The sequence below is a fragment of the Hippocampus bargibanti genome, linkage group LG06, assembly GCF_051943395.1.
Source record: "Hippocampus bargibanti isolate YZ-2025 linkage group LG06, ASM5194339v1, whole genome shotgun sequence".
NCBI lineage: Eukaryota > Metazoa > Chordata > Actinopteri > Syngnathiformes > Syngnathidae > Hippocampus > Hippocampus bargibanti.
Window position 1 is genome coordinate 17,205,024 of NC_142739.1, and position 21,929 is coordinate 17,226,952.

At 42.5% G+C, this 21,929-nt stretch overlaps 1 protein-coding gene across 7 annotated transcripts in view; it reads left to right on the top strand.

Moving 5' to 3' along the window:
- enpp2 (ectonucleotide pyrophosphatase/phosphodiesterase 2) overlaps positions 1-21,929 on the top strand; it is a 76,078-nt gene that overhangs the window by 48,040 nt on the left and 6,109 nt on the right. For 3 of the 7 annotated variants that reach the window (XM_088999712.1, XM_088999714.1, XM_088999709.1), the window contains 3 exons: positions 733-865; positions 6,911-7,064; positions 10,263-10,344. In XM_088999712.1, the coding sequence (XP_088855838.1) occupies positions 733-865; positions 6,911-7,064; positions 10,263-10,344 (369 nt within the window). Of the gene's footprint in view, positions 1-732; positions 866-6,910; positions 7,065-10,262; positions 14,480-14,916; positions 20,465-21,929 lie in introns of those variants that run through there. The other 4 variants (XM_088999710.1, XM_088999713.1, XM_088999711.1 and 1 more) reach the window with 3 other exon arrangements.

Sequence of the window (21,929 nt, forward strand, 5' to 3'; positions counted from 1 at the left end):
ATTCGGAATGCCCCGAGGAAACCAATGCTGTATTATGTTACAGACATTGAACGAGTAAAGAATGGAAAAAAAGTCGCAGTTGATGAACGAAACATGTTTAGGGCTATATGAGAAATATATTAAAACTGTGAGGGGCATACTTCAATTACATTTAAGGCATGGGTCTAGGTTTAGCAAAAGTGCCATGTTATTAATATTACTGTAAAAACAATGTCTGATAATTTTACCGCACACGAAGCGATGCTGCCAAACCCGTCTGAATTGTCACACGCTGTGTCGTGCAGCACATAGTTTTCATGAATGGCTGAGAGTTGGCCACTGTTTTTGCTCTAAAATTCAATCGCAGTTTCAAAGTGTTGCAAAATCACGGATGTAGCAGCCAATGTAAAATGTTGACGAGCTTGTTCAATCAGGACTTTGGCCTCCCAAATCATTCTATGGCTTGAAAACTCAAAGCTTGGCCCTGCACTGGTTTTCTACTGGTCAGAAGGTCTGGAATTAAATGTGTCCACTTGTTGAAATTCATGCTTTTCATTGAGTCCCTCCCTCTCTTATAATTGTCTTCACTCCATGAAGCAAGGTGTTTTGTAGCGCTGCCAGTGACTGTCCCATAACCCACCTACACATTTTCATTCATTTGCAAACTGTTTTATGTTTCTTTCTTTGTCACCTGTATTTCCTTCAGTCTCAGACTGTTCATACTTACCTCGTCCACCCACCCCGCCCCCCCAGAAATATTGTCTTATTTTCAGAGAGTCCTTTTGAAGAAATATTCCACTGAAAGAAATGGGTTGAATGTTCTCACTGGACCAATATTTGATTATGATTTGGATGGTGTCAAGGACTCTACTGACAAGATTAAAGAGTAAGATTTTTCTTGTTAGTTTGTCTCTGGCGAATATGGATGATTTTCATACCTGGACACTTTAGTTTAAGACTCTCGAGGCAAATACGCCTCAGTGTAACGCATCAGTGTAACACAATTACTCATCTCTGACAATGGTAACTATGAAATACTGATTATATTGATTTATACCAGGTATGGTGCTCCAGTCCCTTCAGAAATCTGTAGACCCCAAATTAAGCCCTTCCAACATTTTATTTTATGTCCTGAAATGATGTACATGTAAATGAAATGTTGGAGGTGTACTTGAGACTTCAAGAAAAAAAATCAGGACTCTAGAAATAATGGCAACTGTGCAAACGCTAACATGCTAGTGCAGGCATGGGCAAACTACGGCCCGCGGGCCACATACGGCCCGTTAGGCTTTTTAATCCGGCCCGCCGAACTTGCCCAAATTATACGTCTGTGTAACAATCTGAAACAATCTCAGCTACTGGTAAACACGCGTAAAATTAGGTATGAACAGTTTGCAAGGGAGAATTGGATCAAAAATTTGTCAGACAGAGATCTCTCAGAGACAGAAAAGGCGGTACTTACCAAAGGTTTAAATTTCTCAGTGACTCCTAAAACTATACCTACAATAGATTATATCACAGCTACTGAATCGGCTATTAAAAATAACAAACTTTCGTATGCAGAGGCAGATGATCTACGCATTAAAATATCAGCTCTTCTCAGTAGTGCCAAACTTCCTCCGTCCAACATAACATTAGAAGAGAGAAAGGCGTTAACTACTCTACAAAAAGACAAAAATATTACTATTTTGCCAGCAGACAAGGGCAGATGCACAGTGCTGCTCAACACATTGGATTATGAAGACAAAATAAATAGGTTAATCAGTGATTCTAACACGTATGAGCAACTAAAAAGGGACCCTTCCAATAGATACAAGAAAGAAATGATTGACTGTCTCCAAAAGCTAGAGAAAGGAAAACATAGACAAACAGATGTATTTTAGATTATACCCGGGAGAGGCCACGCCATGTATCTATGGCCTGCCAAAAATACATAAAGAAGGGTTCCCCCTCCGACCCATTGTTTGTAGCATTGACTCCTCTACATACAATGTAGCCAAATATTTAAAAACTATTTTAGCTCCGTTGGTTGGTAACACAGAATACCACGTAGAGAACACCACAGGGTTTGTAGAGAGGATCAAAGACCTCATATTGGAACCTGAGGAAACTTTGGCATCATACGATGTGACTTCTCTCTTTACATCTGTCCCTACCCCAGCAGCAGTCTCAGTGGTGAGGACGAGGCTGCTGGCGGATGTTTCTCTGCATGAAAGAACCAAACTGAAACCGGATCACATCTGCCAATTATTAGAAATCTGCCTTAATACTATGTATTTTCAATTTCGGGAAAATTTTTATAAACAAATCCATGGTTGTGCTATGGGCTCACCAGTTTCACCCATAGTGGCTAATCTTTACATGGAAGAGATGGAGAAACAGGCCCTCACATCCTTCCCAGGGACAAAACCTAGACACTGGTTTAGATATGTGGACGATACTTTTGTCATAATTAAGAAACAAGAAATTCAATCCTTCACAGATCATCTCAACTCTGTAGACTTCAACATTAAATTTACTCGTGAGGACATTCAAGAGAACCAACTAGCCTTCTTGGATTGTAAAGTAATTATAAAAGAGGACAGAGCGCTAAAAACAGAAGTCTTTAGGAAGGCTACGCACACTGACCAATACTTACTTTTTGACTCTAACCACCCTTTACAACATAAACTAGGAGTTATCAGAACCCTCCAGCATAGGGCTAAACTAATACCAACTAGCACTGAAGGTAGAGAAAAGGAGTCAAAACATATCAGGAGAGCACTCACTAACTGTGGGTACCCTCAGTGGTCATTCAACAAATGTCAGAAAGAAAGAATAGCGAACGAAACCAATAATTCTCAAGATTCTAAAAGGAGAGGAGTAGCAGTACCGTACATTGCAGGAGTTTCTGAAAAATTACAAAGAGTCCTTTGGCAACATAAAATTCCTACTTATTTCAAACCGATAAACACGTTAAGGCAAAAATTAGTGCATCCAAAAGATAGGCTACCAAATGAAAAACAAAGTAATGTAGTTTATTCCATACATTGTAAGAATGAAAATTGTAAAGAGCAGTACATTGGGGAGACTCAACAAATTCTCAAAAAAAGACTTTATCAACATCGCAGGGATAATACTAGTGGGCCTCAATCGGCAGTACATTTGCACCTAAAAGCTAGCAACCACTCATTTGACGACAATGAGGTTAAAATCTTAGCGAAAGAACATAGATGGTTTGAAAGGGGGGTAAAAGAGGTGATTCTTATAAAACAACAAAATCCTTCATTAAACCGGTCTGGTGGTGTGAGGTTCAATTTGGATCGTTCATACAATAGCCTGCTCAGGCAAAACAGGTTAGGCAACTTTCGCAATGCTTATGAGGGTCGTTATGTTGATGAGGTGATACCGGGGGGAGTGGGTGTAATAGGCCAATCGTTAGTCAGGAATGTAGGAACAATCAGTGGGGCCACAGGGGGGGGTCCCGCGCCCCCCCCCAACCTGAGAGTAGGGACCTATCATAGCTGTGTCCGGCGCCACCAGGTCTGGACATTAGGGATATATAAATGGGGCCGATACGACCAGTCAGACTTTAGTTCGCTGACGAAGCCTCTTGGATAGGAGGCGAAACGTCCGAAACCTTCACTTTTGTACAGATGACGGCTAAAGAAACCTTCTCATCGATTGCCCAAATTATAGTACAAACAGTGTCTAAAACTCATGACAAAAAGTTAGCAAACAACAGGGCAGATAACTGAAAAGTTGCCTGACCCATTTTTCACAACTTGAAGCACAATGAGACAACTAATCACATTAAAAAACATTGTAACAAAGTATAAAGTTTTTTCTAAAATCAAGAATGCACCTACTACAAATGCTACCTTGCTTAATTTACGGTAAATGTGCATGGCTGTAGATTTTGCTGCAGTAGTCGATTGTCATTGCGGTGCACAATGCAACGTTTGCATTGCTTCCTACGAGCCACTAAGCCCCTTTCATAAGTCTCACGTACACTTTACAGTCACGGGTTAATGTAAATTTACGTTTTTTAGCGTCACATATGTTGTTAGCTTCTTTTGAATCTTTCTTCTGGTCTGAGGTTCTGTGCATCTATTTTGGAAAATGATATGCAATTGCACGACTTTATAACGCTTGCGAAAGTCCGGAAGAAAGAAGCAGGCTTCTGATTGGCTGCCGTGCCGAGTATGCAAATTTCAACTGCAGGTAGTCTATGTTTGTGTGCTCGGCGACGGTACACGTGTATTGTTTGCGCGTGAAGGCGAGGGCGTCAGTGAGGAGTTTGTTGAGCGTGCGGTCAGGACAAACCATCTATGATTTGGCGGAATTTAACACAAGTAGGTATTATTGAGCTTGAATATTTCGTTGTGTAATATGTTTTGAATGTTGAAAGTGATTCCATTTTTCAATAAATGTTGATTTCTTTAACTTTGCCCCTTCGATGGAAACTTATTAAAAACAGACGCAATCTTGATAAATCACAGTGCATGTTATTTTAATCTATTTCCATTTCCTCCTCCAAGTATCTGCGAAATAGTCTGTAAATGCCATATCTTGCATATTCCTTGAGACAAATTTATTAACTGATCAGGGATATTTTTCACATTTGAAAGACAGTTAATAAATTGGGTTGTAGTGTTCTTACTGTGCTATGAGGTTTGTACATACTACATTTAAAGGACAACCGGCACCATTTTTTGTTTTTGTTTCCCACTGACATCAGAAAAACGTTTTATAGCATCTAAAATACCCAAATCAGGCAGGCTGATATTTTTAGTTAAATGAAAAACACCAATAAAAATGACTTCAAATGAATCCGGAAATGGTCAGTTTCAGAAGGTCCCACCCCCCTGTTTGTGACGTCACGCCAAGACGTCTTGCCTTTGATCGAGAATCAAAACAATGGCTTCAGATTCGGAGAAGATGTTTTCTTGTTACTCATCCAGTTATGAATATGATTCAAATAGTTCTAAAGAGGAAAGCATAAATGTTTGCAATTGATTCAAGGAATCCTCCCATATCAATTCGAGCCGTCAATGACAGCAATGTAGCGCCCAGAAAATGCACAAGATGGCGCCCAAGCTCCGTTGGAAATGGGCTGATTTTTCTGCTGGGAATTTGTGTCAGCGAATATCAAATAGATGTCTTGGTGCAACACACAACGATTCAGCATGGCGTTATTTATGTGTTTTCCTTCTAATTTCACCATCAACAGGGATCAACACGAAGTTTTCAGACCAAACAAAGTACCCAAAATGCAATGTATGTCGCTTTCTCGGTCAGGGGCGGTCCAAACGTGACGTCACATGGGGATCATCATCACCTCGAAAACAAGACTTCATGAATATTCAGCGCAAGTCTTAAAACGTGAACTATAGCTATATGCTGTGGAATCTTTGTAAAATACGCTCAGTCGAAGTCATTTGAAGTGATTTTATAAATTATGGACATAACTTGTTCAGAGTATTTCCGGCCCAAACACTCCCTCCAAATGCTCCTGGCCCGGCCCCTCTGTCAAATTTTAGAACCCAATGCGGCCCGCGAGTCAAAAAGTTTGCCCACCCCTGTGCTAGTGTCACGTTTTGCGAGGTGGTGATGGCGGGTGCGGATCCTAAAAAGCAGGCAGGAGGGAGCAGGAGGTTGTTTGACAAATTGTATTAAAATAAAGGTCAGCAAGAACAAAATGTAAAACATCAAAATCATCTGAATGGAAAAAATACAAAGTACGTATCAAAAGAAGACCAAAAGTAAAAGATCTGGTTGGCGACCAGCGGGTGGCGCTGTCGGCCCCGCCTGCACCTGCTTAGGTGCTGGTCGTCCCGATCAGTGGCGGACTGCCACGTTCGGATTGGCGACTAACGGGTAGCGACGTCAGCCCTGCCTGCAGCCTCGCAGGTGCTGGTCGTTTTAATCAGTAACACTTAAAAGGACTCACGGCACGACCATCCGGTGTCGGTTCATTGTTTGCTGCATGTTTGTTGCATGCATTGTGTATGCTGTGCATGTGTTTGTTTAACCTTGGCGGACTTTTACTTTTGGTCTTCTTTTGATACTTTGTATTTTTTCTGTTCAGATGATTTTGATGTTTTACATTTTGTTCCTGCTGACCTTTATTTTAATGCAATTAGTCAAACAACCTCCTGCTCCCTCCTGCCTGCTTTTTGGGATCCGCACCCGCCATCACTACCTCGCAAAACGTGACAGCTAGCAGTCGGAACTACAGTATTGCAACTATAAAAGCATCTTAAAAGTGCCCCAATGTATGTGTGTTTTTTTTTACAAATACAGTAAAGTCTCGTTATATCGATATTCAAGGGAGTCCGCAAAAATATCGATATAACCGGGACTATCGATATATCCGACCCTGTTTGCATGTAATTTTCTCCGTGCGTGCATAGAAATAGTATCGATATAACCGGGACTATCGATATATCCGCTATCGATATAACGAGACTTTACTGTAATGCAAATTGCTTGGGCTATTTTTTTTTTACATGTTCAGTTATTTATTTATTTATTTGTTTGTTTATTTATTTATTTTACTTTGAATTGTGACTCCACTGCAATCAAGTGAAAGAATAGTGATTAAGACGCTGCTCACCCACAGAAAAAATATCCTATGACTGTAAAGTGTCCTTGAGAGTTTTGAAAGGTGCTTATAAATTAAATGTTATTATTATTATTGTTATTATTGTTATTATTGTTTAGACTAATTGGGCGATAATTCAATGTATCACAATATATACATGAATATTACACTGTAACATATCCATTTTTTTTCCTGAATCTCTTGGATGATTTCAGAGACATTCTCATTCAATCTTTTTTTCACTTGTTATAAAGTTTTATGTTAAATGTGAATTAAGTTTAAAATGACTAATATTGTTCAGTTTCATTGCACATGACTAATTTCATGACCTTTTCTTGACTGCAGGTATGCACGTGGTACAATGCCCATCCCAACACACTTTTTTGTGGTTCTAACCAGCTGCTTAGACTTCAGAAAGGCTGCAGATTCATGTGGTGGCCCCCTTAGCTCTGCTGCCTTCATCTTGCCACACAGACCAAACAATGACGAGACTTGTAACGTAAGGAACATTGCCAGTCATTATACGTGCTCATTCCAACTAATAAGTGAAATATCGTGATATCGGATGACAAAAACGCCAGATTGAAAGTTGCAACAGCTATATCCTGCCAGAAAAAGATATACAGTAAATATGTATATTGGCCATTTCTCTACTTTTAGCAGCAATGTTAAAACTTGGGGCATTTACAAAGAAAATGTTGCATTGATGGATTTTGTATTGTATAAAAAAATAATAATTACCTTAAACACCTGCATAGATGCTTTTCATCTCCCCCAAAAAACAGCAACCTCACAGTAACCTCCTTGAAACCTATAAAGCATGTTTCCAGACGACCTTGTCTTCTTCATCATGTAGCACTGCAGCCTTTGGAAACTCATTTAGTACATGTTTGCGAGAGGTTGCTCCATAGCTGGAGTACCTGTCCAACAGGGAGAACGCCTCTCATCCATTGCAAACAATCATGATAGTCTAGCAGCCAGCCAGACAAACAACAGAGGGATTGGGGTTACACCGCAGAGATGGATGCATTTATGACACTTGTTCCCTATGTTCATTAAACGTAACTCAAGGTCAAGGTGCTTCCTCCGACTCTCAATTTTTTTCAACGCTGCTTCAACTCCTTTGTGCACACAGTTCTTTCCAAGCTTCTCTCTCAGGCAGCCCACCCTTCCCTGTTGTGTGTGATCTTCAACTGCAAATGGCTGATATGAAAATTCAGTATAACAGTGGACTTTGTCATTTTCATTGGCTCACTCTGACGTGTTTGCTAATGTCATTCGTCAAGTGTGACGAGATAATAAGTGTAAGGGCAATACGCTATACGAACACATTTTAAACATATTTCCTATTTCCTGACATCGTTTTATTTTCTCGGACTTCCTGTCTTGTCACATTCTGTCTGTCTTTACTGAGTTTTATTTTCTCGGACTTATTGTCATGACGTCACATCCTATCCGTCTTTAAAAAAGCTCTGCCAACAAGCCCCTCCTGCTTTTTTCTCAGTCTTCTCTTGGCTGTTTTTCTCCTCTGTCTGCCCCTCGGGGTCAGGCAGTTACATTTTGTGCCGTCCCAAAGATTAAAGAATCTTTTTGTTTTTACTTTTGATTCCTGCTTCATTAATAATGACCCTAACAATAGGTAAATATATTGAGGGCTGCTGGTTCATCAGTAAAAACTCAGAATCATGAAACACTGGACATTATGTTATTCTGTCCGTTTGTGCCAACGGATGGTCCTCACATGAGATTTAGCCGTGACGTTGAGAGTGGTGTGGCAGCTGTGCCTCAGGGATGGGAAGGTTGTGAATTTGGGACACATCATCAGTAGTGTTCCAAAGAATCATTGAGTGTTTCGGCTTTTCATCACTAGACACCCTCATCGATGATGGCCAGCAACAGGTTGATCACGCCCGTGCTTGTGTCCCATGCCCAATCAGATGTTGAGAAGCTGGTGGGGCTCTTAGGTTGCTGACCTATGAGCCCAACAAGGGTCCTTCCTCTTCATCCAGATCCAGTGGCTGCTTCTTTCTGCCGCTTCGGAGAGTGATCTAACTGTGTGCCGCAGAGCCTGTCCATGGATGCCCAGGTCTTTTAGCAGTTTGATGGTGGAGGAAGCCACAAACCCTCTGCATCCAACTTCAATTGGATATACCTTGGGTTTCCATCCTCGCTGTTGCGCATACACTGCGAGTTCTGTGTAGCGCAGCTTCTTGCGCTCATACGCCTCTTCAACTGAGTTTTCCCACGGGACTGTGACTTCTGTGATGTAGACAGCCTTGAGTGAAGGGGACCTTAGCACCAAGTCTGGTTTTAGGGTGGTGGCTGCAATCTCCGCTGGGAAAACCAATTGCTGGCCAATGTCGACCCGCGTCTTCCAATCCTGGGACCTGGATAGCTGTCCAACCTCTAGTTTTGCAGGAGGATGGTTGGGCTTTTTCTCTCCCTCTCGGATAAAAGTCAATGATGCTGTGCTGGAAGTGGTGGCTCTCATGGGCAAGGAGTTGATGGTATTCCTCTTGCTCTCAAGGACAACTGCCAAACTCTTCAGGACCTGGTTGTGCCTCCAGGTGTAGTGGCCTTGTGTGACGCTGGTCTTACAACCGGTCAGGATGTGTTTGAAAGTTCCTGGAGTTGGACAGAGGTCACAGGTTGGATCTTCGCCATACCATTGATGGAGATTTTTGGGAGATGGGAGCACATCATTGATAGCTCTGATGATGAAGCTCACCTCCATTTCCCAGAGATCCCTCCAGCTGAGCTTTCGTTTCTCCAGGCCTTCCCACCTCATCCATTGTCCCTGCTTGGCAAGAGAGACAGCCTTCGCAGTTCTTCAGCCTCCTCTTGGCGGTGCAGCTCTTCCATCACCATTTACCTTCTTTCCGATGTTGAGGCCTTACGCAGAGATGGTTTGTTTGTAAGGCCGAAGCCCCCTCTACCTAGCTGGACGTGTCCGACAATGTCGCTGTGCCTTAGGACTGCTGTGGCTTGCTGCACCGCGATGGATGGCGTCCATTTCCGTCCAGTTGATAGGGGGGGTGCAGCTTGACTGATCTTCCGGTCTCTGGAGTCTGTAAGGGTCATCTGAAGTCTCACTTTAGAGCACTTGTACTCTTCGGTGAGGCTTGTGATCGGAAGCTCAAGGACCCCTTTGCCATAGAGGCTGATGTTGGACAGAAAACGTGGAACACCAAGCCATATTTTCACATATCTAGTGATAGCTCGCTCCAGCTTTTCCACCGTTGAGAGTGGGACCTCATAGACTGTAAGTGGCCACATTACCCAAGGGAGAAGTCCAAACTGCAGACACCAGAGCTTGAGCTTCCCTGGCAGTGGAGTCTTGTTGATGTTTTCCAGACTTTTGCTCAAGTCCTGCTTTAGTTGCTGCACTTGATCTTTGTCTCTTAGGCTTGCATTGTACCACCTGCCCAGGCCTTTGACCTGTTCCTCAGACACCGTTGGTATTGGGTCATCACCAATGCAGAACTTCAGAAATAAAATGCATCAAAATAATAGTCACTGGGTTCAAAGTCTCGGGGAAGGGTGGCTTCTTGTCAGGAAAGTCTGGTATATAGGTCAATATTGGACTGGTTATCATTTGGTGTGGATCAGGCCAAAAACCTTTTATTGAAAATAAGGCTTGGTGTTATATAAGTTCGAGAAAAAGGAGGGAAAACTTACACTAATACTTTCCTTGCAGAGCACAGATGAAGAGTCGAACTGGGTAGAGGACCTGATGAAGCTCCACACGGCCCGGGTCAGAGATGTTGAAATCCTAACAGGTCTGGACTTGTACCGTCGGACCACACGGAGTTATGCCGAAATCCTATCACTGAAAACGTATATGCACACTTATGAGAGTGAGATCTAAATTGTACCTTAATATTTTTGCTGGACTTATGATCACATTGTCGATGACGAGATATCGCATAGAACTGCACACTTGGTGAATTGCTTGATTCCCATCTCTTCAACACCACTAAACTACACAATATGTCATGAATTAAAACATAAAAGTCAGGTAAAAAAAGTGTTGGTTCTACACACACACACACACACACACACACACACACACACACACACACACACACACACACACACACACACACACACAAAACCTGTGAACATCAGAATGTTTTACATTTTACTGTATTTGAATACAGGTGTATATTATACATGCTTAGCTGTGTTTTCATGATATCATACACATACGTTCATATTGGGGTTATGCAATGTTTTGTTCCAGTGCTTACTGAGTATTTGATAATTGAAAAATGTGATGGCCAATGTCAACGAATGGGGAATTATTGTGTTGGAATCAGAGGAAGAAGTCAAAATAATACAAGAGATGGAGATTGTGGCATTCACAAATCAAAAGAGCTCTTTTCATTCCAGTTGGACAAAAGTACCTACCCCATACATCATATGTCTGTTCTGAACACTTTGTTAAAGATAACCTTTAACACAAAGCAATATTAGAAAATTGCACTCTCCTTTGACTGACTAACGTGTTGACGCTCCGCTCATATCGAGGAAAGATGACCGTACCAGAGAGCTGCACGCAGGCGTTAAAGGGGAAAAGGTGGCAGTGTAAGAGGAATTTAAAAGCACGCCCCGGCACGTGTACATATAGTGCCAATATGTGCATAAACAACAACCTGAAAATTGCAGCTATGATGAGACACACCGATAAAGAACAGTTCAAACTCCATCAATTAATGTGAATCTGTAATTTGGATAAATGAATCCATGGTCCGCAAGTGGGGGAAGTTCGAAGTCTAGTCACTGTTTAACTGAGGGCAAAAACACGTTACGAAGAAATCAAAATCGAACATTTTCGAAGACGTTCATCTTGGTGCTTTCATTTTATGAAACTGTGCCAACTACCCATCTGAACAAGGACTACAAGGAAAAGCTGGCAATATTCCACTCCGACTGCAGTTAAGATTGACCACAAACGTCCATTTCACAGCCACTGTGAAAAATCAAGTAAAGAAAATGAATTGGGAGCTCTTTCAATCATTCCAGTGGGGCAGGGGGTTCCACATTGACACACGATCTGCGGTGCAAAGCTTTTTCCAATTGTCCACGTCATATGCATGGCCGACAAACTCATTCGCATGCTCATTATAGTGCCACTTAGCAGTTTTTTTTTTAACGACGATACTAGTGCAGCGTGTTCTACCGGAAACAAATTCCTTGTGTGTTCTACATACTTGGCAATAAAGATGATTCTGATTCTGATTCTGATTATCATGCATGTACAGAAGCGAGTCTGTTTTCGTTTACATGGGGCCGAGTATGGTCGACGCAAGCTCCCTGATTTTTATGCAAATTAGGGATGGCACTCAGATTAGCCAGAAAGGCTAGTAGGGCACACAAAGGTGCGAACGCTTGACTTGTGCTTGGAATGAAAATCGGGTCATGGGTGTACCTCTTAGTCGTCCTGACAGCGCTGTTTATCTGGTATCTGTCCATCATATCGTGGGAGGAGTCCCACCTCGGTACTCTTGCTTGCATGCCTTTGTTTTCACTAAACTGCAGCAACACTGTTTTCTTTCCAACGTCTTGCTTTCTACTTTGAGCTCTACATGTGTCATCAGTACTGACAGCGATTGGTGAAGTGGGACTTCGCTCTCGATCCTTGTCCAGCATGTTTTCGGTAACGAGATAAATGGTCCCGACTGTAGTTCCAACTGCCAGTAAACAGCTTTTAGTCTTCATTCCTCCTTGAGGCGATTTGTTGCTGTTGCACGGGTTGCTCTGAGACTCTCTTTGAATTCCATATACAGTGATACAGTTGGAAGGGAATAATCCAGCCGTTTTCCTGCTAAAAAAATGTCTCATTCCAGTACGCCTTGAGACTGTAAGGTAATTAATAGACGAATATGTATGCTTCACACCCATTACTTGCACGCATCTCAGTATAAAACATCATTGGCCAGTAAATCATGTCAGTCTAATTCACGTGCAAGCAAACATTTTGTTCAGATTAGTTCAATTATAGTTTGGCGCAGGTATCATGTGTAACATGTGTAACATTCTGTGTCAGTCCACTAAGTATTGCACCGTTAAGTGGTGTCAATCGATTTCAAATAACAGTGCTATGCTAGCTACCAAAATGTTGCAGACTTAACAGTATTTGATCCAATTCTCTTCTTACAGATAAAGGTATATCTTCCCATATTTTGTCGCTTTGCGAATTCTTTTACAAATGGTCTTTTGTCCATTTGTACATCCATGTGCAAATTAATTGCACCGCCCTGTTATTTTGTCATAAATTTGATTGAGTAAATTTTTTTGACAACTCAAATGATTCAAATGTACATTTTAGTAAGAAGTGTGTCCTCCCCTGTTCTTTATCACCTCAGCGATGCGTTTTGGCATGGAATCGACCAGATTTTGACAGTTGTTGATGATGGAAGGGTCCCTGTACCAGGTCTTAATTATAGCACAAATTAGGGCTTTTTTTGTTGCACAATCTTTCTCACGCAGATGAATCTTGATTATTGACCATAAATTCTCAATCGGGTTCAAGTCCGGTAAATTGCCAGGCCAATCCATCACAATAATGTCCTTCTGTGCAAAGAAATCTGAGGTGTTGTATCCATCTCGTTGAAGAACTGTTTTATCGGCCAAAAACCCCTTCTTTTTCTACCTGACGGAAAGGGGCCAAACTGGGGCCAATTGCAGGGATATCACAAAGGAACAGCAACAACCATTTGCACTTACAAGCACTGTCTAAAATGCTCAAGTTAACCTATAACACATGTTTTGGGAAACAGATTGAGGCCTGGAACCAAACTTTTGACTTGTGTTCTGTGAAGACTTACCAATCCTCCAATGTGCAATGTTGCAAGAACAGCATTTCAGAATTACAGTCCCTGGGTTACTGCATAACTTGGTCATGAAGAGTGATCTGATCATCCATGAAATAACAATAATTTACACAATGGAGAAAGTGCAATCATTATTTTTTGAAGTTTCCCAAACAAGCGTTACAATGACTTCAAAGAACTCAGAAACAGCAAATGAATAATCCGTGCATTGATTATTTAACAACAGTAGAGAGTATTACTCTGTAGAGGTTACCTCCAGTTTCGATTTGAAATCTTAAAAAAAAATGCAAATGTAATTATTTTAATTTTCTAATATTTTTTTAATGATCAAACACCGCTTTAAATCATTTAAAAGTCATTAAATTTGCAGCCCCCTTTCTGTGTGTTGACAAGAAAAGCCACTCTGTGCACAGGATGCAAAGCCACAATTTATTCATGAGCAGATGCTATACTTACCAGAACCCTCGACTTGAGACGTTTGAGAGAAGCCCAGTTCCACCACATCGTTTCTCAAATGAATGTAGAGTAAAAGTTATTTAGATTTTCAGTCATGTCTGTGCAGATTCCTGTCTTTCAAAATATGTTTCCGCTGCCACATCATTAAGGATATTGGAAAATAATCCGGTATTATTTGTTGTATTAAATGAGTAATCCTAATGCTTGATGAGTTAGGTGAGGGAATTTCAAACAATTAACAGGGTCGTTGATGATTTATAATTTTACCAACCAGATTTATAATTTTACCAACCAGGTTTGGAAATTACAGATTAAACTCCTCCATGCCACATGCGTGAGTTTTCTTTGGGTCCCCCGGTTTCCTCCCACATTCCAGAAACATGCATGGCTGGCTGATTGAACACTCCAAATTGACCCGAGGTGTGAGTGTGTGTATGAATGGTTGTTCGTTTCTGATGATTGATGTTTTTTTTTAATACCGTATCTTCCGCATTACAAGGCGCACATTCAATGAATGCTATATATTTAAACTTTTCTTTCCCTATAGAAGGCACTTTCTGACAACTCCGTTCACCCCCAAATTGAATAAACTGTTTTAATATTTTCTCCGAGGTAAAGTATTTGTATTTTCATGACACAGGTATAACACGTAGTGCAAAATTTATATCACATAGTGGTGGGGAATTTTTCCTCCATTCAATTAAATTATAAGGTGCATGGTCAGCTTTTGAGAAAAAAAAGTGAAGGCTTTTAGGTGCGTCATATAGTGCGGAAAATACAGAAAATATATATTTTTACACACACACATGTCTTCATATTTTGAAGTATGACTACAAGTATTTCTGAATATATATTTTTGGGCTGATCAAATGTTTCACGTATTTTGAATGCATCTCTGTGCAGTGAGTGTGCTTTATTGTCTTGGTTGGATGGGCGGCTACCTGATGTATTCTTGGTGCTGTCTTTTTTTTGGATGTATCTGCTTTCTTTTCTCTTCACCCTTTCTTCAACCATGTCATCTTCAATGAAAAGTCATTTTAAATGTTTTTTTCTTCTCAGATCTCCAAGAAAAGTGGTCACAGCAGGGAGTTGAGCAGTTCTTTTGCTTTGAAGGAAAGTAAGGGATTACATTTTGTCTCAGGAGGATTTTAGGTCAGAAGGGGTCCAACCAAGTTTTTTTTTCCCAATCATTTGTCAACAGGAATCAATAATCACTTATGCTGTCTCCCTTTTTGTGATCAAGTTTCTTTCTCCCAACCATTAATGAACAAAGCAATGACGGCTGTGTCTTGATCACATGGAACACGATTTTCCACACATACGAAGTGTTAATACGTCATATTTTTACTGCTGCGTTTGCTCGAAGCGGACACATGAAGCCTGCAAGGAGCCCAATCTGGGCACAAAAGAAACGGATCGCACGTTGAGATTGGCTATGTCATTGACAAATGCCTTGCATTAATTTTGTTTCGTATTTGTCCCTTGAAGATGTCGAATAACCCTATTAACTCAGGTCCTCAGTTGGCCATTAATCTCAATGGAGCAGGCTAGTCACTCAAAACTAATGGGGTTTATAATTTGCATGAAGCGAGTTTATCCCAAAAGCTTTTCCTAAAAGGATTACATTTCAGACAGAGGGTTTATCATCACACTTGTTCAGACATGGATTAACGGCAGTCGTTGCAAAGAATTTTACTGCAACAAAAAGTCACACATTTTCCAACTCTGCCTTAGGTCTGTTTTCTTGAGATTAACATTGCGTCCAGTTGGGCTGGTGGAACAATCAACATTTTACACAATTATTGACTGGCTGATAAAAAGACGCGCGCACACACACACAGCTCATAATTACCACCACCTTTGATTTTTGCTCCATCCTGTTTACCTGCTGATTTCTGTGCAAATTTGTTTTTTTTCCATATAATTTTATGCATGCAATTTGTAGCAGGAAAAGTCAGAATTGAATATGTAGTCTATAATTTCATCGTTAACTTTATTTTTCATGTGCATTTAATAACTTTAACAAAAAAAACAATATAGCTTGCCGCCATGATGTTTGAACATGTGTGTCAACGTTGGACTTGATGTCTAATTTTGGAGGGGTCAACAAACTACAACTGGTTCATGAACCAAATTTAAAGCATAATTTTCCCACAACTACTGATTACTTCCAAATGTTTTCAATCAACAAATCATTGAAATAGATTGTTACTTAAAATGTGATTTCATAATTTTTCTTCACACTTGTAGCTCTTGAGGGTTATAGTTGATCTTGAATCTATCCCAGCTGGCTTTGGGTGGGACGAAGGGTATACCCTAAACCTACTGCAAACATACCAATGAAATGCCTTAATCCAGACGATTTAGTCCATCCAAGACCCGCCAAGCACTGAATTTCAATCATGAAGGGTCTCTCTTCTTCCATTGCCAATCTGGTCATGAAAATGAAGTCCAAGGAATATAGTTATAGCAGACGGCAACGTTACATTTGAAGTGTTTCATGCTTTTGGGGAACATGCGATCAGCTGACGAAGTGGGCGCAATTGCCCCAAGTCACAGAGCCGAGTTAAGCAATTTACAGTTAAGGTTCTGCTATACATGTCTCCTGGCAGTTTTATTAAAGTTCAAGTGGAACCTGAAAGTTCATTCTGATCATAAAACGCTCAAATTCATACTAATCCATCAGTTTTTACTCGGCATAGAGAGCAGAAAGTCTTTCAGGTTCATTTGCATGCATTTGTATGTGCTGTAGGTACATGAATCCGCCAATTCCATTGTCGTTCTGCTCCTTTGAAATGTTGCGTTCAAACGAATGAGATGAAAATGTTGAGAAGAATTCCAAATTCATGGAGTGGTTGATTTTCAATTTGTTTGCTTTGTCATAACTACGATTTCACTAGCGAGTTTCTATTTCAAATGCGCCTTAAAATCGTTATCCTCATATTCTTGCTTGTAATGTTTGCAAAGTAAATTCCAACTGTTAAACAAAAAGATTGAAGTCAATGTTAATCCTTGCTCCCTCTCTCCCCAGGCATGTATTGGAGGAAAGAATGCATGTTGTTTTGAATTTCTTTTTTCTGCATTTTTCTTCCTCCAATGCCTGTTTTCTTCGACAAAGGCAACAACAGCATGAGCATTAGACCAGAGCTGAGGCTAGAGTCTTTAAATCCTGATGCGCTTCAAAGCACGGAGAGAGCAATTCATCTTCTTATCTTTGACTCAAAACAGGCTTTTTGTGTGGAGGAGAGAGGGAAAGGGAAGAGGCAAGAGGATGGTGGGGGAGGGGGTAAGGGGATGCTGTCGAGTAATTTTCCGTTTAAATGTTCCACTCCACAACAATTTGCATAAGCAGCCCTGCGTCTGTGATAAGAAGATTGGTAATTTTCAAAGGCTCTGTAGGGATTGAGAATTAAAAGCCTTTCTGCACTATCTTCCCTCTTGCAGCTGGCCACCAAAGATTCCCTCTTCTCTCATGCATTTTTGCCGAAACTACGCCTTATAAACTTTGCCTACCATCCTCTGCTTGCCCTGGGAGTGCAAACTTTATCCCACTGTATATTTTCAGTCCTATCCTATCATTCTGCCACAGACTTCGTACCATATGGCGTTATTTTTGCTTCCATCACCCTGAGCAACAGTAATGTGAATTGACACAAATTATAAATTCATTTTTAAAGATGATCACTACAGGTTATGGTGTCACAGCAATGACAAGAAACCCCTGTTTGACTTGTGGCATTGCAGCTGTAATCCTGTCATTTAAACTTTCTTCTGGAGCTGTGCGGTAGATGTAGTGCTTTGCTCAGTCATGGTTCTATAGGATTTGCGCAATTGTTCTAAAATAATACACGAGTAGTAGAGAGTAGTCACAAACGTTTTCAATGAATCAGCAGTGAGTTTAGTGGGGATGTGCCACATGCAATTAATACAGTAATAAACAAATATATACAGTACCATACATAAATCAAATAAAAGCTCAATGTCTTTTTGACAGAAACTGCAAATGTTTAAAAACATGGGCGCTGTTTTGAATTGAAAACAAGTACAGCGATACCTCAGTTTACGAACATAATTGTTTCCGAGAAAGTGTGTGTGTAAGGCGAAAAGTTCATCTTCCGAACATTTATTTCCCATAAGAAACCATTAAAATGAGAATAATCAGTTCCCCGGTCCCCATAAAACATTATTTTCTACTAAATAAGCCTTAAAACTACACAAAAAATATACCTTATTTTTTATATAATAAATTTCTATAGTATTGTAATTAAAGAAATAAAATCTACAGTATAATAAAGTCATTTTATTTACCTGTGTGAGGGTGGTTAATGGCTTGATGGAATGGAGTGGGAGGAAGAGTTTGGAAGGTGCTTTCTCTGCGATAATATCCTCACTCACGCTGTCCCCTGCTAGCTTCTTTTCATTCATCCAAATCAACAGAGGGTTTTCAACCTCTTCTATTGTCTGAGACCGTTGCTTAGACAACACAGAAACACCCTTAGCCACACACGCACCTTTAATAGCTTCCTTGTTCTTAAGGATGGTAGCAATGGTAGACTTAGCGTACTGGGACGCTAAGTCACACAAACGCACACCTCGTTTGTGTTTTTCAATTATCTCCTTCTGCTCAATCATAATTTTCTTTAATTTCTTTTTAGGCTTAACACTAGCCTGTGGTGGGGTCTTTTTCTGTCCCACAATAGCAAAAGTACACTCGATATGGTCCAAAATGTCAATCAAACACAAACCACGTCCACACTCAAAGAAAGGGGGTGACAAACTGGGACGCCATGAGCGTGCGTCAGCTTCTCGTGGCCGCCACCGTGTGCGGCGCTGTTCGACCGTGTGGTTTGGTTCTTCCGCCGAAAACTAGTTCCTCAGCCACCGTTTTCATCGAAAAATGTATTTACTTCTGAATAAAATGTGTAATTTTGTATTCAATTTTACGTGACTATGCTCAATGGCATAATTACATTAAAATGATTTTAGAAAAAAATCTGGATTTTTTTCCCCACATTTGTTAAATCTACTGTGGTATAAATTTCTAACAAATTGTTCCTCTTGACTGTTAGCACTGGTTAGTTTGCATGTTCTCCCCGTGCTGCGTGTGGTTTTAAACCGGGTACATCGGTCTCCTCCCTCATTCCAAAAACATGCACATGAATGGTTTTGGTACATTGACTGGTAATGCGTTTCAGCTTCACTCACTTGATTGCTCCCTGAAGTTTGTGGGCCTGTAGGATGTTTTATGGTTGAAGATGTGTCCAAGTAGTTCTTTTATTCTTAATCCTCGGGGTATTTTGATCAAAGCATAACCACAGATACGTTATATGGACACCTAGGAGGTGTATATAATTGTGAAGGCATTTACCTTCATCTCTTCACATCTCTTGAAGCAAACTGTTGTGCTGTTTTATTTATTGCCTCCATGTGTGAGTGTCTTACATGTGTGGCACAGTGGTTGATTAATTACCATGTTCACATCACAGGGCTATATGCTTCAAGGTTCGATTACTGTGGAGGTTGCATGTTCTTCCCATTGCTGCCTAGGTTTTCTCCAGGTACCATAGTTTCCTCACACTCAAATGCATGTGCATATATATATATATATATATATATATATATATCCCCTCCATGAGTCGTCACCTTACCGTGATGGAGGGGTTTGTGTGTCCCAATGATCCTAGGAGCTAGGTTGTCTGGGGCTTCATGCCCCTGGTAGGGTCACCCATGGCAGGTCCTGGGTGAGGGACCAGACAAAGTACGACTCAGAAGACCCCATATGATGAAAAAAAGAGAAATGGATTCAGTTTTCCCTTGCCCGGACGCGGGTCACCGGGGCCTCCCTCTGGAGCCAGGCCTGGAGATGGGGCTCGTTGGCGAGCGCCTGGTGGCCGGGCCTACACCCATGGGGCCCGGTCGGGCTCAGCCCGAAGAGGAAACGTGGGTCCCCCTTCTCAAGGGCTCACCACCCATGGGAGGGGTCGGGTGCAATGTGAGCTGGGCAGCAGCCAAAGGCGGGGACCCTGGCGGTCCTACCCTCGACTGCAGAAGCTAGCTCTGGGGACGTGGAATGTCACCTCTCTTACAGGGAAGGAGCCTGAGCTGGTGCATGAGGTTGAAAAGTTCCGACTAGACATAGTGCTGTCAACTGATCACCACCTGGTGGTGAGTAGGCTCCGTTGGTGGGGGAAGATGCCAGTCCGACCTGGAAGACCCAAACGTGTTGTGAGGGTTTGTTGGGAACGTCTGGCAGAATCCCCTGTCAGAAGGAGTTTTAACTCCCACCTCCGGCAGAAATATACACATGTGGGGGGGGACATTGAGTCCGAATGGACCATGTTCCGTACCTCCCTTGCTGAGGCGGCAAATCAGAGTTGCGGCCGTAAGGTGGTTGGTGCCTGTCGTGGAGGCAATCCCCGTACTCGCTGGTGGACACCAGTAGTAAGGGATGCCGTAAAGCTGAAGAAGGAGTCCTACCGGGCTTATACAGCCTGTGGGACTCCTGAGTCAGCTGACACGTATCGACTAGCCAAGCGGAATGCAGCCTCGTTGGTCGGCGAGGCAAAAACACGGGCATGGGAAGAGTTTGGTGAGGCCATGGAAGCCGACTTCCGGACCGCTTCGAGGACATTCTGGTCCACCATCCGGCGTCTCAGGAGGGGAAAGCGTGCACCACTAACACTGTGTACAGTGAGGGTGGGGCGCTGCTGACTTCGACTCGAGACGTCGTGAACCGGTGGGCAGAGTACTTCGAAGACCTCCTCAACTCCACCAACACGCCTTCCTTGGAGGAAGCAGTGTCTGGGGACTCCGAGGTGGGCCCTCCGATCCTTGTGACTGAAGTCACCGAGGTGGTTAAAAAGGTCCTCGGTGGCAAGGCCCCGGGGGTGGATGAGATCCGACCGGAGTTCCTAAAGGCTCTGGATGTTGTGGGGCTGTCCTGGCTGACACGCCTCTGCAACATTGCGTGGTCATCGGGGAGAGTGCCTCTGGATTGGCAGACCGGGGTGGTGGTCCCCCTTTTTAAAAAGGCGGACCGGAGGGTGTGTTCCAACTACAGAGGGATCACACTCCTCAGCCTCCCTGGAAAGGTCTATTCAGGGGTCCTAGAGGGGCGGGTCCGTCGGAAAGTCGAGCTTCAGATTGAGGAGGGACAGTGTGGTTTTCGTCTCAGCCGCGGAACAGTGGACCAGCTCTACACCCTTAGCAGGGTCCTCGAGGGCGCATGGGAATTCGCCCAACCACTCTACATGTGTTTTGTGGACTTGGAGAAAGCGTTTGACCGTGTCCCTCGTGGAGTTCTGTGGAGGGTACTTCGGGAGTATGGGGTACAGGAGCGGCTGATACGGGCCGTTCGGTCCCTATATGACCGATGTCAGAGTCTGGTTCGCATTGCCGGCAGTAAGTCGGAATCGTTTCCAGTGAGGGTTGGGCTCTGCCAAGGCTGCCCTTTGTCACCGATTCTGTTCATAACCTTTATGGACAGAATTTCTAGGCACAGCCGAAGCGTTGAAGGTTTCCGTTTTGGTAGCCTCAGTATAGCATCTCTGCTTTTTGCAGATGATGTTGTACTGTTGGGGCCTTCAAGTGGAGCTCTCCAACTCTCGCTGGAGCGTTTCGCAGCCGAATGTGAAGCGGCTGGGATGAGAATCAGCACCTCCAAATCTGAGACAATGGTTCTCAGTCGGAAAAGGGTGGAGTGCCCTCTCCGGGTCGGGGAGGAGATTTTGCCTCAAGTGGAGGAGTTTAAGTATCTGGGTGTCTTGTTCACGAGTGAGGGTGAAAGGGATCGAGAGGTCGACAGGCGGATCGGTGCGGCGTCTGCCGTGATGCGGACTTTGTACCGATCTGTCGTGGTGAAGAAGGAGCTGAGCCAAAAAGCAAAGCTCTCAATCTACCGGTCGATCTACGTCCCAACCCTCATCTATGGTCACGAGCTATGGGTTGTGTCCGAAAGAACGAGATCCCGGATGCAAGCGGCCGAAATGAGCTTTCTCCGTCGGGTGTCCGGGCTCTCCCTTAGAGATAAGGTGAGAAGCTCGGTCATCCGGGAGGGGCTCAAAGTCGAGCCA